This window comes from Nylanderia fulva, unplaced genomic scaffold (assembly GCF_048542155.1).
Source record: "Nylanderia fulva isolate GAGA-0341 unplaced genomic scaffold, ASM4854215v1 Scaffold50, whole genome shotgun sequence".
Classification (NCBI taxonomy): domain Eukaryota; kingdom Metazoa; phylum Arthropoda; class Insecta; order Hymenoptera; family Formicidae; genus Nylanderia; species Nylanderia fulva.
In genome coordinates this window covers 87,712-103,129 of record NW_028190588.1, presented here as the reverse complement: position 1 = coordinate 103,129, position 15,418 = coordinate 87,712, and the positions used below count along the sequence as shown (strand labels likewise).

At 56.6% G+C, this 15,418-nt stretch overlaps 1 protein-coding gene, 1 long non-coding RNA gene and 1 pseudogene across 2 annotated transcripts; 1 reads left to right on the top strand and 2 right to left on the bottom strand.

The window, feature by feature from the left end:
* Positions 1–1,293: 1,293 nt before the first annotated feature.
* LOC114934887 (uncharacterized) lies at positions 1,294–3,274 on the bottom strand. Its single transcript, XM_085487145.1, is given in 4 exon segments — positions 1,294–1,319; positions 1,378–2,900; positions 2,902–2,944; positions 3,058–3,274. Coding segments are annotated over 4 exon segments (1,809 nt in total).
* A 551-nt stretch (positions 3,275–3,825) lies between these two features.
* On the bottom strand, positions 3,826–4,878 carry LOC146721309 (uncharacterized; annotated as a pseudogene).
* A 52-nt stretch (positions 4,879–4,930) lies between these two features.
* On the top strand, positions 4,931–5,487 carry LOC114934897 (uncharacterized). Its single transcript, XR_003820383.2, has 2 exons — positions 4,931–5,103; positions 5,239–5,487. It is a non-coding gene; the product is annotated as an uncharacterized LOC114934897 (long non-coding RNA).
* The last annotated feature ends 9,931 nt before the right edge of the window (positions 5,488–15,418 follow it).

The following is a 15,418-nucleotide window of genomic DNA, read 5'->3' as shown; positions in this document are numbered from 1 at the left end:
CCCCCCGCAAGCACTGCGCGGTAAAGCTCGCGGGCCGCAGGTAAGCTCTTGCAGAGCAACGTGAAGTCAAAGGGCAACTTGACTGGCATCGCCTGCTCATGTGGTATTGAATGTCGAGGTAAGTCATGTCGCGGCCCGGTCGTCTCGGCTACTCATCAGCTGGTTGGTCCTCAGGTTCCGTGTCTGCCCTCGGCAGGAGGATGACCTTGACCACCGGTCTGGCCAATGTCGTCGTGGCTGTCCGCAAGCTGACCACGCGCACCTGTCCATCAGCACCAGGATGAACCTCGGTGATTCGAGCCAACGGCCACCTGCTCGGCGGAAAGTTCTCTCCGCGGATAAGACACAGGTCGCCAACGGTCGGGTTGATGTTTTTCCTCCACCATTTCACACGCGAGGTGAGTGACTGCAGGTATTCCTTGGACCACCGTGACCAGAAGTCATCCCTCATTCGTTGTAGCAGCTGCCACCGCGTGAGCCTGTTGAGAGGCTCCGATGTCAGCGACGGCTCAGGCAGCGATGTCAAAGCGGCTCCAATCAAGAAATGGCCTGGCGTCAAGGCCGAGACGTCCTCCGGGTCATCTGATATGGCCTGCAAAGGACGAGAGTTGAGGCATGCCTCAATCTGTGCAAGAACAGTGCTTAGCTCCTCGAAGGTGAGTGTTGATTCTCCTATAACTCTCCTGAGGTGGTGTTTGATCGACTTTACGGCTGCTTCCCACAGGCCGCCAAAGTGGGGTGCAGCCGGAGGGTTGAACCGCCACTCCACCCCTTCGGAGGCAAGGATGTCGGCGATGCGCGGGCTTTCGCGCACAGCCTCCTGGAACATCGCTCGAAGCTGGGCATCAGCACCGACAAAATTGGTCCCCCGATCGCTGTACAGCGTGCGGCACATTCCGCGGCGTGAGACAAAGCGCCGGAAAGCCGCTAGGAAGGCATCCGTGGCATAACTGGACACCAGCTCGATGTGCACAGCCCTTGTTGCAAAGCACACAAAGATGGCCAAAAAGGCCTTGTGCGCCTTGTGTCCTCGACCTGCTGCTGTCCGAACCTGGACCGGGCCCGCATAGTCGACTCCCGCTTGGCTGAAGGGACGCGATGCTGTTACCCGCGGCGGTGGTAGTTGTCCCATCATAGGATTCGGGGACGCCGCCCGCCATCGCAAGCAAGTGACGCAGCGATGAATGTGGCGTCGAACCTCCAGGCGTCCTCCCGGAATCCAGTATCCTTGCCTGACCATCCCCAGAGTCAGCTGCACTCCGCCGTGCATGGCTCGGCGGTGGCACTCCCGAATCACCAGGACGGCGAAGTGCGACCTCCTGGGGAGGATGATCGGGTGCCTTTCATCCGGGTTCAAAACAGCGTGTTTGAGCCGACCACCGACTCTGAGGACGCCATTCCTGTCCACGAATGGATCCAGCCTAGCGAGGACGCTTCTTCGCGGGACTGCCACGCCCCTTGACAGCGCTCGCCGCTCTTCCGCGAATTCCCAGGACTGCACATGACGGATCCAGCGAAGTCGGGCCGCCTCGAGTTCCTGAGGCGACAGCGCGGACATCGGGGTGTATGGAACGCGCCGCTCGCCGAGCCAACGGCAGCACCACGCAGTTACCCTCAGCAGCCGCTGCAGCACTGAGAATCGTCGCAGCATTGGACATTCCTCGGCTGATTGGACCGCTGCAAGATGCACCTGACGCCTCTCCTCCTGCGGGTCACCCATCGGCAGCGGCGTGCTCGCAGGAAGCGTGGCGTCTCCAGACAGCCAGGGCGGCCCGCTCCACCACAGCCCATGATCCGGCAGGTCGCTGGGAGACAAGCCTCGTGACGCGCAGTCTGCTGGGTTCTCTGCTCCGGACACATGATGCCATTGGGCGTTGGGGAGCCTTCGCTGGATGTCGGCGACCCTGTTGGCCACATAAGTTTTCCAGCGCGACGGGTGACTCTGAATCCACGCCAGCGTCACTGTGGAGTCCGACCAGAGGTGAAGAGGAGCGGACGCGATGTCCATGACCTTGACGACGTGCGCTGTCAGCTTGGCAAGAAGCGCCGCCGCGCACAACTCGAGCCTTGGCAGCGAGACCGGCTGCGCAGGGGCCACCTTGGTTTTCGCCTGCAACAAGAAAACACGGCGCTCGCCCTCCACTCCTCTGGTGCGGAGGTACACCACCGCAGCGTATGCTCGCTCGGAGGCGTCTGCGAAGCCGTGCACCTCCAGGTCACTGTTTGATCCCTTGCACTGTGTCCAACGAGGCACGTGCACGCTCTCCAGAGCGGGGAGCTCGTCGCGAAAAGTTCTCCAAGTCCGCTCTTCCGTCGGGGGGACAGGCTGATCCCAGTCCAAATGCTGCAGCCACATCGTCTGAATGAGAATTTTCGCCTTGATGATCACCGGCGACAGCCAGCCCATGGGATCGAATAAGCGAGCCACTTGCGAAAGTACCACTCGCTTCGTCACTCGCTGGCTGCTCAGTTGCTGTACCCTGAAGGCAAAACAATCCTGGCGAGGATGCCAGCGGAGGCCGAGCGCGGAGTGTCCCTTGTCGCTCTCCCACTCACGCAGGTCTCGCACTTGACGTCTTTCCTCGGGGATGTCCTTGAGTATGGCGTTTGCATTGGCTGACCATTTGCTAAGAGGAAATCCGCCCGCCGTGCAGAGGCCGATCAGCTCGTCGCGGAGAGCCTGCGCCTCGTCCAGGGTGTCGGTTCCCGTCAGGATGTCGTCCACGTATGCGTCCTGCCGCAGCGCTGCCGCAGCGCGAGGAAATCGCTCTCCTTCATCCTTCGCCAGCTGCCGGATTGTGCGTATCGCGAGGAATGGCGCGCAGGTAAGGCCGTAGGTGACCGTCTGCAGTTGGTATTCCTGCAGCTCAGCGTCAGCCGTCGGCCGCCATATTATCCTCTGCAGATCTCGATCGTCGGGATGCACCAAGATCTGGCGGTACATCTTCTCGATGTCAGCGGCCAGCACGAATTGATGCCTCCTCCATCTCAGGAGCACATCACTCAGCGCTGGAAGCAGATTGGGACCCGCGAAGAGGTGAGCATTAAGCGAGTCACCGGAATTGAGGCGCGATGACCCGTTGAACACTACTCTGATTCTTTTCTCTGGTGCAGCTTCCTTGAGTACGCCGTGATGCGGGAGATAGCATGTGCGCGCGCGCTCGACCTCCGACGGCGGGGAGACTGCTAGCATGTGGCCGAGCGTCTCATACTCTCGCATGAAGGTGCAGTAGAGCCGATGCAAGTCCGGGTCTTTCGCAAACCGGTGTTCCATGCAGCGAACCAGCCATGCGGCCGTGCGCTGCGTCTCGCCGAAGTCTGGCAGCGTCGTGGTAGTCGGGAGGCGCACGACGTACCGTCCCTCAGGCGTGCGGCGGAGCGATGAGACATAGAATGTCTCGCAGCGTTGCTCGTCCTCCGTGAGCGGCGTGGAACTGGTCGGTCGGTGGTTCTTCCTGGCTCCAGAATTGACGCACCAGTCCCACGAGGTCCTCGTCTACTTGGCAGTGATGGGATGATGCCTCCCCGGACCTTGCTGCGCCGTCGACTTCGCCCAGGAGAATCCACCCGAATGCCGTGCGCTGAGCCATTGGAGCGCCGGGGCCGCCTTTGCGTACTTCTCCTTCCATTATTGCGGAATACTCCTTCACCCCCAGCAGCAGCTCCACTGGGTCGCTCGCTCCATAGTCTGGGTCGGCGAGACACAGATCCTGGACGTGGGGCCAACTCTGAGTCGTGGCCGGCACGCAGGTGTTGCTCGCAGTAATGCGGGGAAGGATCAATGCGGAAATTCGCATTGCAAAGTCGGAGTTGCGCGACTTCAGCTCAAGGGGCGTGCCCCGCAGCCTGCCGCTTCGCCGCCCGATGACACCGGAGATGGACATAGAAGTGGCGCGACGAGGGAGATGCAGTCGCTGCACCAGCGGCCTCGTGGACGAGCGACACCTCAAATCCCGGGTCGATGAGCGCACGGACTGCTTGTAGCTCGCCATGTCTGTTCTTGACGTGTATGCGTGCGGTGGCCAGGAGGCCAGCGGCACTATCTTCTTCGTGGTGGTAACTCACGTGTAGCGATGTCGCGATAGCTCCACTGGCTGCCGACGTTGTTGAACAGGCTTCGTGAAGCGTGGAGTGATGCCTCGCGTTGCAGACCATGCAGTTCTTCGCAGATCGGCACTCGGCTACAGGATGCTAGCCAAGGCAGTTCAGGCAGAGGCTGTTTTTCTCCACGCACTCCTTCCTCTGCGCCGGCAGCCTCTTGCGGAACTCAATGCACAGGAGGATGAAGTGATCCTTTTGACATAGTGGGCACCGACCTCCTTTCTGCTGCTTCTGCGCCAGGTTGGCGCGCGCCGACCTTGAAGACGCGCTCGCCGACCTGGAGGCAGAAACGGATGCGGGCTCCTGCTTCGCAGGATGCAACGCCGCTTCTAAAGCTCGCAGGCGGCTCTCGAGGAACGCTCTCAGCTCATCATACGAAGGCGGATCTCGTGAATCGCAGATTGTGTCCTCCCACTCGCGTCTGGATCGAGGATCTAGCATCTCGATCACTGTGTGGACGAAGTGGTCGTTGTCGTATGCTGCCTTGCGACCGATGCTTTCCAACGTGCCAGCCGTCTGCAGTATGCAGTTGACCAGCTTCTTCAAGTCGGCGACGGACTCATTCTTCATTTTAGGCGTTGCGGAGAACGACGAGAGGTACGAGCGCACAAGGACTCGCCTGTTTTCGAACCGATCCTCGAGGATTGCCCATGCTCGTCGGAAATTGCCTTCCGTTGTCGGCAAATTGCGAATTCGATCTTCGGCTTCACCTTGCACTCTTGTTTTCAGGTAGTGCAATTTCTCCACATCTGCCAGCGAAGGATGGCGATCCAGCATCGACAGGAACAGGTCCCTGAACGCTGGCCAATCCTCAATGCGACCGGGAAGCTCGATGTTGGGCAGCTTCCGCTGCGACGCGGGCTCCGAAGCTGCTATCATCTTTCGCTCCGCTCCGCTCTCCGGCTTGGAGCGAAGGGAATGCAGCAAATCCAGCAGAGTTGAGCGCTGGTCCATCACCCTGTCTTCGACCGTGACAATCCAGCTCGACTTGAAGTAGTCGTGGTCAGCGAGCACCTTCTTATGTTTGGAGCGCAGCTCTTCGTGATTGAGCTGGAACTTATCCCAGTTTGCCTCCAGAGTCTGGAGTCGCGACTCCACACTGCCGATTGAGATTTTTGACGCTCCTAACTTTTTCAGGTTTTCTTCGGCGCGGGCTATGCGACCGTACAGCTCGGACTGAGCGTCAAGGACACTTTCGGCGTCGAGGCTCATTGCGCGAGTTAAGTCAACGTCACGCCCTTCGCACCAGGATTACCGTCACCGCGACACTCGTGTTCACTCACCACTCGCTCGGATGTGCACTATCCGGCTCGAAGGACCAAAATGTTTAGAGTGAGGTGGAACGAACACCAGAATATTATAAAGAATAAAGAAATGTTCAAAATATACTGTTCACAAAAGTGTTTAATGAAATAAAACAAAGCACAAAAAAGAATATATATATATGTAAAGTAGTTAGACACAAAAAAAATAGAAAGTAATTGATGCAGTAAATTCTTATTAACTGCACGTTGCAGCGGTGCGATATTGGCGAGAATACTAAGTGCAATTTTGGCGCGAACTCGTAGCTATATTTTTGGCACGACTCGAAGCTGCGGCGTACTTAGAGGCACTGAGGGTGCGACTTCAAGAGCCTGGTGTGTCTTTAGGTTTCGGCGGACCTTGGGAGAAAAAAAAGAAAAACACGTCAGTTCTCTCGGGGGAAAATAATGGTCTCTCTCGATTTCGCTCGGCGATGTTGTTAGGCGGCAACGATGCCCTTGGTCGAAGACAAGAGGCGCGTTTTGTTATGATTCGCAAATTTATTTTTCGCCGCTGCGCTGTTTGGCTCTCGACAGATTTGCAGAGTTTTGACCATCTCGCAAAAACACAAACAGCGCGCGGACTGCGTGATCATTTCCGCAACAAAATTAATAAAATTTTTTCTGTGTTTAGAAGCCAGGCATGGATCTGCCCGCGCCGCCTTTCTCCGAATAAATTTTATATATTATATTAATGTTTTATATATTTATATTTTATATTACATTAATTTTATATATTCATATTTTATATTATAAATTTACACACACACATACACACACATCTTTATAAATAAATATTTAAATATTATATATATATTGTGTAATTATTTTGGGATTAAACCTTCTCCTTACCTCTTTTGAATTATAAATATATCTTATATAAGTAAAAAAAATATATATACATATATTAAAGCACCTTAGAATTAACATTGTCATCATTTTTCTTTCGCGGAGCATCATCTTGTCGCTCTTCTTTCCCTCTCTTTGCGCTCTCCTATGGACGCTCCACTCCATGTTACCTATCGCGCTATCTTTTTCTCTCTCGCGTGCGTCTTTTTCGTGTCATCACTCGTTGATATTCTCATCGCTTCCCTCTTCTCGCAGACCTTTCGCGAACCCTAAATCGCGTATCCCCTTTTCCGCGGATCCTAAACTCGTGTATCCCCCTCCCCGCGGACCCTAAAATTCGCGGATTCCCCTCCCCGCAGACCCTAAACTCGCTGATCTCCCTTCCCACAAACCTTAAACTCGCGGATACCCCTCCCCGCGGACCTTAAAACTCGCGAATTTCCCTCTCCGCGAATCTCGCGGATCCCCCTCCGGGTAACAGTCCTGAGAAGAGGATTTATTGTTTTACATTATTTTTTTGCATGTCCCATACCATGGCCCCCTCGTGGGCCATCACCTTGCGCCGTGGCCCGGTGGCCATGAGCCCCCACCGGAAGGCTTGCTGGCTGACACGGCGTGTAGGGCAGGGGACGGCGACCCTGTCCAAAGCGTCCGTCCGTGGGGCCCCCCGAGTGGCGTTACTCGCGAAGGTGCCCCTGGGGTCGAAACCAAGGGACTCCTAAAAAGCCCTGGGGGAATCAAACTCCTCAGGACCCAGTAAAGGGCTAGGAGCTCAGTGCCGGGATGCGGTATTCCCCCCGGACTGTGGCATAAACCGGCTCCCCGGGAGTCACCAGGACACTGGTTTAGGAGGCGATGCCGGTCATGTTTCGGGGGTCGCCCCCTGGCCGGTGGGAGATACGCCGGCCGGTCTAGTTTCCTCGGGGAGTGGGATCAACAGAGATGGAGAGCAAACACAATCAAAATAAAAAACAAACAAGCTGGGAGGAGCTGGGGGAGCGCTGCGCTAAGCGCTAATGCAGGCAGAGAGAATGAAAAAACCTGGAAAAAACCAGAATCTAAAAGCCTAACATCCGGCAAGCCTGTCATTAAAGAAATGAAGGTAGTGAAGGAGGCCACTAGGGAAGCCGCCCCGCCATCATACTCACAAGAGTGGACAACCCAGGAAGAGTAAATCAGTAGGAAATGTTGATATTGGACGAAGATATAGACGTTACAAGTCTTCTAGGCGAGCCTGTGGCCAAGAGATTCAAGAGAAAAAGAAAAAGGTCCGGTTCGCCCTGAAACAACAAGCGACTATGCCTTAATCTAGACTTAAGGCTAGATGGGAAGCAGAGAAAATAAGGAAAGAGGAGCAGGATGAACGTGACATTCTTGACCCTTGAGTACCGCTCCAAAGGACTGCCTCGGCAGACAGAATGCGACGGCTAATTGAGGAGAAGTTAGAAAACTACAGAGACGCTCCGGTGGCTGATATTTCTGCAATCGTTATGGAGAGTATATTAGCAATAAGGAAAATATCAGTCAAATCTGGTTAGCTGAAGGGCACGTTTAAAGGGAAATTAAATGAAGCCACGTGCCTGATGAAGGCCGCGATTGTCACACTGACGAACAGGGCTCTACCCGTCGCTGAAAGCGGAGAAAAAGGAAAATTGGAGGACTTGCGCAAGGTCAAGTCCCTCTTAACTATGGTTTAGAAACTCAAGGCGGAAGCGGCACAAATAAGAGTTAGTAATAAAATGAAGGAGTCAATAAGATATCTGAATGAGAGCGTCATTAATAAAGAGACTCTCCCAGCAAGAAATGCCGGAGGGGGAGGGAGTAATGAGGTTGGTCTCTGCTGCCCGGTCCGGCCCGCCCCCATGGAGATGGACACCCCGGATCCGGAGGCGGGCCCCGTACCCTGCTCTACCTTATCTCCTCCTTCACAAAAACCCCCTATTAAAAGAGTCAAGAAACCCCTTGGAAAGGAATATCCCAGGGGAATAGAAAGAGAGGAGGATATGTTGGCCTGACGAGTTATCGGAGAAGATCCAAGATTTCCAAAGAAGAGAGAATCTAACGCAGGGACTTAGGTCCCAAAGTGAAACTAATAAGGAAGGGGTTAAGCCTGCGACATCAGGGAAACCAGCGCAAACTCAGCCAGAATGAATGGCAAAAGGAACAAAGAAGGTAGCAGAGGGAAAAGAGATTAACCCAAAATCCGTGAGAGCGAAAAACAAGAACCCTAAATCAACCCTCAATGAAGGGCCCAGCAAGGATTGCTTGGGCGCTTCCAAGAAGAGGACAAATTTCCCTCCAAAAAAGGAAAAAGCGGCAAAGGCTCAGCCACAAAGTTGCAACAATTCCCCCCCCCCCCAAGAGGGAGAAAGCAGTCAACCTCGGAAATCCTTCTTGCCGGGAAACAGCTGTCGCCATGCTCCCCTCCCCGTCGCAGGCCAAAGCTCAGGAAGAAACCTGGGCCAAGGTGGTGGGGAGAAAGGAGAAGAGAGCGACAGCAAAAGCCAAGCCCGAACATCTGGCTCAGAGGTAAGCTCCCCCCGACGCAACGAAAAGAGCGAAAGATGCGAAATCCCCCCCCTCTCCCTCTCAATAATGAGAGACAGATGGGGAAAGGAAACAACGCGCCGAAGAAGAAGGGGCAAGGAAAGATAAAAAGAACAGCCGCGGTGATCCTCACGTGCCTTATAAGGAGGAGAAGGGCGTTATAAGGAGGTGGTGGATATGGCGAGGTCGAAAATAGACGTCGCCGAAATCGGCATACAAAACATGAAGGTCACCAGAGCGGTGACAGGGGCCCTCAAGTATGAGGTAGCAGGGGAGGGACGTAAAGAAAAGGCGGACGAATTCGCCGGGAAACTGAGGTTCTGGCGAATGTTGAAGGGGTAAGAGTGACCCGACCAATGCAGAAGAGAGATCTCCGTATAACGGGGATAGATGAGTCTCACAGAAGCGGAGATCCGAGCTCGGGTGGCAAAAATCGGAGGATGTGACCTCTACGATATTAATACGGGAGGCATAAGGTTCAACAAAGGATCAATGAGCACTGCATGGGTACAGTGCCCATTAACCGCAACCCACCCAAAAACTGGCTGAACAGGAAAATTACTCTGGGATGGGTCAGAGCAGGGATACAAATGTTGGAGGAAAGACCCCTGCAATGTCACAAATGCCTGAGGAAGGGACATGTCCAAGGGCAATGCTCGAGTGGAACAGACAGAAGTAATCTGTGTTACAACTGCGGAGCCCCTGGACATAGAGCCCGGGAATGCACAAGCGGGACCAAATGTCCCATTTGTACAGAGTTGGGGCGTAAGGCGGATCACCGAATGGGGAGCGCCAAATGCACCCCCCCCCCCAAGAGAAAAGGGAGGGAACAATAGGGTCGCCCGTAACCTTCCTACCCAGGAAAAGACGCAGGAGGAGCCGCGACCTCAAAAAAAGGGGAAAGCAGCGGCAAAGGAGATATCCCAAGCAAGTAAGGTACAGGAGCTGAGAACGGAAGCTCGTGCAATGATGGACGTTGTGGAGGACAGCGAGGCCCTAAATTAACATGAGCCTCAAAGTGCTCCAAGCGAACCTTAAACCACGCTTGCCGAGCACAAGATTTGTTTACACAAACTCTTGGCGAGCGTGGCTGCGGATTGGGGATCGCGGCCGAGCCATACACACCGGGGATTCCAAACGATCACTTCTTATGGACACTTAATAGTGCCGGCTCGGTCGCAATCCACTAGATATACCAGGAGGGCCGTCCTCCCTGCAGCAAGGCAGGAGAGGGCGACGCATTTGTGGCGATGGCCTGGAGCCCATCATAGTGGTGGGGGTCTATCTTCCCCCCAGATGGGGCTCTATCAGATATGAGGGAGCTCTGGACGAAATAACTGACTTTGTCCACGCCCAGTTCCCTCGACCAGCAATTCTGGCCGGAGACTTCAACGCGAAGTCGTTGAAACTCCTGTGCAATGGATCGCAAAAGCAGGGTCCTAGAGATGTAAGCCGCAACACTCGACCTTTGTCTCATCAACACAGGGTCGAGGAGCACTGTAGTCAGGCCGCAAGGGAAATCGATCGTGGACCGGTCTACCCCCTCTGCGGTCAGTAAAATTACTAACTGGCGGGTGTCGGACGAAGAAACATTGTCCGACCATCTCTACATCAAATTCAGTGTAGAGATGACCCGCCGGGGAATCCTCAACCGCGGCAATGGGGGGGGGGGAAGAATACTCGCCCGAGAAGATGGGCCCTACGGAAGCTGGATCCAGACAAGCTGATAGCGGCCGTTTCCTCAGTAACTTGGTCTGGACTGTCCGGGCCGGGAGAAGGCATCCAAGAGAGGATGGAATAGCTCAGGGGCATACTGGCAGACGCTTGCTATTTCGCCATGTCCCGAGCCAAGACGTCGCGCAAAGCGACGTACTGGTGGACGGAGGAAATAGCGGAACTCCGTAGGACCTACGTCCAGGCCAGACGTTGCTTGTGAGGGAAGGCGGGGTGTTGTTGGCGGTCTCACTAGACATATCAAACGCCTTCAACACTCTGCTATGGCACCGGGTGGGGGATGCCCTGAGATACCACAGGGTCCCCCCCTACCTGGTGTCAGTCATATCGGACTATTTTCGGGACAGAAGTCTGGTCTATACAGACCAGAACGCCGAGAAGCGCAGGGTCGAGGTTTCGTGCGGGGTTCCACAGAGGTCCGTGTTGGGCCCCCTTATGTGGAACCTCGCCTATGATGTGACCCTGAGAACTGCCCTTCCCTCCGACTGTGACGTCATCTGCTACGCGGATGACACATTAGTCATGGCCGAGGGAGACACCTGGGAGGAAGCGATAGCGCGTGCAAACATCGCGGTGGCTCGTGTCGTGCGCACAATTGGAGGAATTGGGCTGAAGGTAGCGCCCCAAAAGACAGAGGCTGTCTTTTTTCATGACGGTTCTCATGGGGCGCCACCCAAAGCCCAAATATTAGTAGGGAACACCCCCATAAGGGTGGGGACCCAGATTAAATATCTGGGTCTTCACTTGGATGGCAGATGGGCCTTCGGCGAGCACTTCCGCCAACTAACCCCGAGGGTAAATAAGGCGGCAATGGCGTTATGCCGACAGCTGCCGAACCTCGGGGGACCGGACGGAAGGGTTCGCCGACTTTACGCCGGAACTATCCATTCTATGATTATGTACGGAGCCCCCGTGTGGGCGGAAAAGGTAGAAGCCACCCGCAAACTGAGAGATGCTCTGCATCAATTGCAAAGGCGGGTGGCCAGCTGCATATGCCGGGGGTTCCGTACCGTTAGCTGGACGGCCGTGGGGGTGCTCGCAGAAGTACCCCCTATCGAGTTGCTAGCCCGCATGTACGCCGAGGTTTATAGGCGTACACGCGGGCTACAAAGGCAGGGAACGGCCGTCACGGATAGTGTCCGGCGTGTTTTGAGGGCCCAGACCCGACGGAAACTGATCGAGAGTTGGTCCGGCAGCCTACAAGATCCACGGCTGCCGGGACAATGGACCGTCGGGGCCATCCGGCCCTGCTTAGAACAATGGCTAGGCAGGGCCAAGGGGGGTGTATCATACCGGATGACACAGGTGCTCACCGGGCACGGATGCTTCGGTGAGTACCTGTGTCGCATTAAGAAGGAGCGCACGACACGCTGCCACCACTGCGGCAGTGGGCGAGACACAGCCAGCCACACACTCCAGGAGTGTGTGGCCTGGTCTGAAGAGAGGAGGGAGTTAGAGGCGGCAATAGGGGGAGGGGATCTCTCGCTACCATCGATAGTCAAGGAGATGGTAGCGAGAGAAGATGTTTGGAAGGCGTTCTCCTCCTTCTACGAGAGAGTGCTCTCGCAGAAGGAAGAGGCAGAGAGAGAGAGAGAGAGAGAGGGCTGGAAGGGGTAGCTCCCAGCCCTCGGAAGGGGAAGACGGAGGAGGAGACGACCCAGAAGATGGGGACGGGCCCCCTCCTTTCCCGCCATCGGCGAGTTCGCTCGCCTGTGGTGGTAGGAATCGAGGGGGGGGCGCGCCTCCAGAAAAGGAGACAGTGGTAGACGTGGGAACGGGCCCCCTCTTTTCCCGCCGCCGGCGAGCTCGCTCGTTTGTGGTGGCGGGAATGGGGGGGGCGCCCTCGGAGGAGGAGGAAGTAGTCGGAAAGACGGGGGCGGGCCCCTTCTTCCCCCACCATTGGTGGGCTTGCTCGCCCGTGGTGGCGGGGCTGGGGGGGGTCCGCCTCAATTACACCCGCGTCAGCCTATGACGCGGGATGAGGTCTCCGGGGGGGCTAGGGGCCTTAGGCCCCAGGGCTCCCCCCGAAGACCTCTCGAGGTTCTGGAGCGCGGGCGCGCCGCCTTGCCTAGGCGGGGTCGGCGCGGTCGCGCCTCCGAACGGGAAACCCCCCTCGGCCGCGGCCAAATTCCAACTCCCATAAGGGAGCGGAGGGATCCGCGACTGGGGGGGCCGAAGGGGGGGCCACGCGTCCCCGGCGGATGGGCATCGCCCGTCCGACCGGGGTGCCTGCCCCCCCCCTCCATGACGGAGACGTGACGTGCGGGGCCCTCCCACCGGTGCCTTACGACTTCCGGCAACGTCGTCCACGGAGGGGGGTTTTCTCTCCTTCCGAGAAAGACCCCCCTGGAGAGGGCCTCCAGGGCGAATGCCGAATCCCCATTCCCCTTCGGGAAGAGGAGGGAGCACCGCTCTGGAGGCGGGGATGGCGACTCGAGCCGTGACCCCGCCTTCCCAAACTCTTTGGGAGGGCGCGACGTGGGGTTGATACCGCCCTGCGTCGCAACCGCGAGGGCCCCCGCACGATGCAATTCGCGGGGGGGGGAAAGTGTCGCCTTCAGCGGCACTCTCCCAAGGAGGGATTAGGCGGGGGGGCGGCCAGTCGGCATGGGATTCCAGCATCCTGGCCGCCCCCCATTAACGCCCGTGAAGGTATCCGTAGTGGGTTTAGTGAGGTATGTTTTGGGCCCTCTGACCGATCCATCCGTGGATCGGCCAAGGGGAACAAAAAGTCCCACATAACCACCCGCCCTCTACCCGGAGGCGGGGGGTATCCATGAGGATTCCCACTACGTAAAAAAAAAAAAAAAAAAAAAGGCCAGACGTTGCTTCGTTAGAAAAAGAAGGATCTAAAGCAAGAAAACGGTTAAGACACTCGCACAGAAAGCTTCAGTATTTGCGAATAGAAAGTTCTTATCAGAATATCTATTACATCCCTCAGGGGCACTACAGACTCATCCCTGTAGTGTACGGGTGTCGCAATCCCGAGGTACCCGAGCTGGAGTGCGTGCGAAGGATGAATGGGGCGTGATGGGCGTGCAGGCCCTAAAAAGGACTTGTCCACTGCACTAGGTGAAGGAAAACACCGAAGATAACACCCGGGGGGGAGGCCCCGTTAGCTGAGTAAGGCAACCTCCTAAGGGGAAGGAAACCCCCGACAGAAAAAACCAATTTTTCTTTTTCAGAAATATGAGTGGTACCGAGAAAGAAGTGAACGTCCCGGGTTCGGGTACCGGGAACCGGCGTGGGGGGGGGTGTAGGCCTGGCTCCCCTCATGTCGTCATCATACGACAGGTCGTCCACGGATTTGCCGGCTGGGTCCGTGGATCAGAACACGACAGCGCCGAAGAAGAAGAAAAAGCCGTTGGATGAGGATGAGGTGGAGGACTACCTCATTCGATTGTGTGTTGCTTGGGAGGACATGGGTGAGAGCGACGACCCGAGTAATCTTGTGGTTGAGATCCAACATGTCCTCCTAGACGAGAACGTTTGTGTCTATCGGCATCTTGGAATTTACAGGCGCCTGAAGGGACACGTTAGGAGCTACCTAAGGAGGCGTTCACATGGCGACACAAAGCTGTGCGGTCGCTCGGGGCTGGACGGATGTACCCTAAAAACGGTAGAGGAGAAGGAACAGCACGAGATGGAGGAAACTCGAGGTGACTCGCCGCCGGATCGCAGTCTCGAGGTAAGTGGTGTGGGTGACGGCGCATTGGGCGTTGCCTCTGCCTCCCCTGGTAGGTTAGATGGCGCGCTCGATGTGACGGAGCCTGGTATTTTTTATAGCCCGGGAGAGGTCCTAAACGGGGAACGAATCCCGTTGGACACCTGCCGGGATTACGCGAAGGAGAATCGGCGGCTCAAGGAGCGCGTTAAATTGCTGGAGGAGAGCAACAGAAAACTCCGCGAAGAGCTTGAGGCGATGAAAAGAGTGGTGGCTCCCCTTCCTCTCTCCTCTGGGGAGAAGGGGGCCCCCCCTCAGAAGAAGAGATCGCGTCAGAGGCGGGGTAAGGAGGTGGTTTCTGAGTCGGAAAATTCCGGTAAAGAGACTACCTCCAGGGTGCGGAGGACTCTGTTTGAGTCCTCATCTGATGTGGTTATGGGGGGAGATCCATACCAGCAGCTGTTAGCGCGGGTGGATCTCCTCATTGAGAGGCGCATTTCGGGGGCGATTGAGGGCCTGAGGAGGACTGTTGAGTCTCTCAGGTCCTCATTGGATTCCCGGGGGAGTGGGGTAGTTTTGCCTGCCTTTGCTCCGTCGGCCAAAGAGGTCTCCCCCGTCCCCTCTGCGAGCGTGCAGGGGAAACGGGGTCGTGGCGGTCGTGGCGGTAGGGGGGTGGTTAGCCCTCCTAGGGTGGGATCGCTCGCTTCGTCGGCGGCTGTTGCGGCCGATGGGGGCGCTGTGGTCCCGGGCCGTGGGGGGACTTCGGTACCGGTAAGCGATGCTGGGGACCGTGCTGGGCCGAGTGCGCGACGAAGACGTGTTGCGCGGGCTGTACGCCAACCGAATACGGCGGCGGTGCAGCTGCTTTCGACGAGGGGAAGGTCCTACGCGGACATTTTGAAGGAAGCGAAGACGTCGGTCGACCCTGAGAAGTTGGGCATAGGCCCTTTGTTAATGAGGTTTGGCGTTACTGGGGGTCTGCTTTTGCAGGTCCCTGGGAAGAATGCGGAGGACAGGGCGAAGCTGCTCGCAGGTAAGCTGCGGGAGACCTTTTCAGGAGAGGATGTGGTGGTCTCATGCCCCCGGAAAACCGTGGAGCTTAGGCTTCGCGGGACTATGGGGGAGGGGATCACCACACGTGGCGAAATCCTGGAGGCCTTGATGTCTCTGGGGGGGTGTGGCGCTGAGGACATTCGGCTTGGAGAGGTCCGGTCTCTGCCGC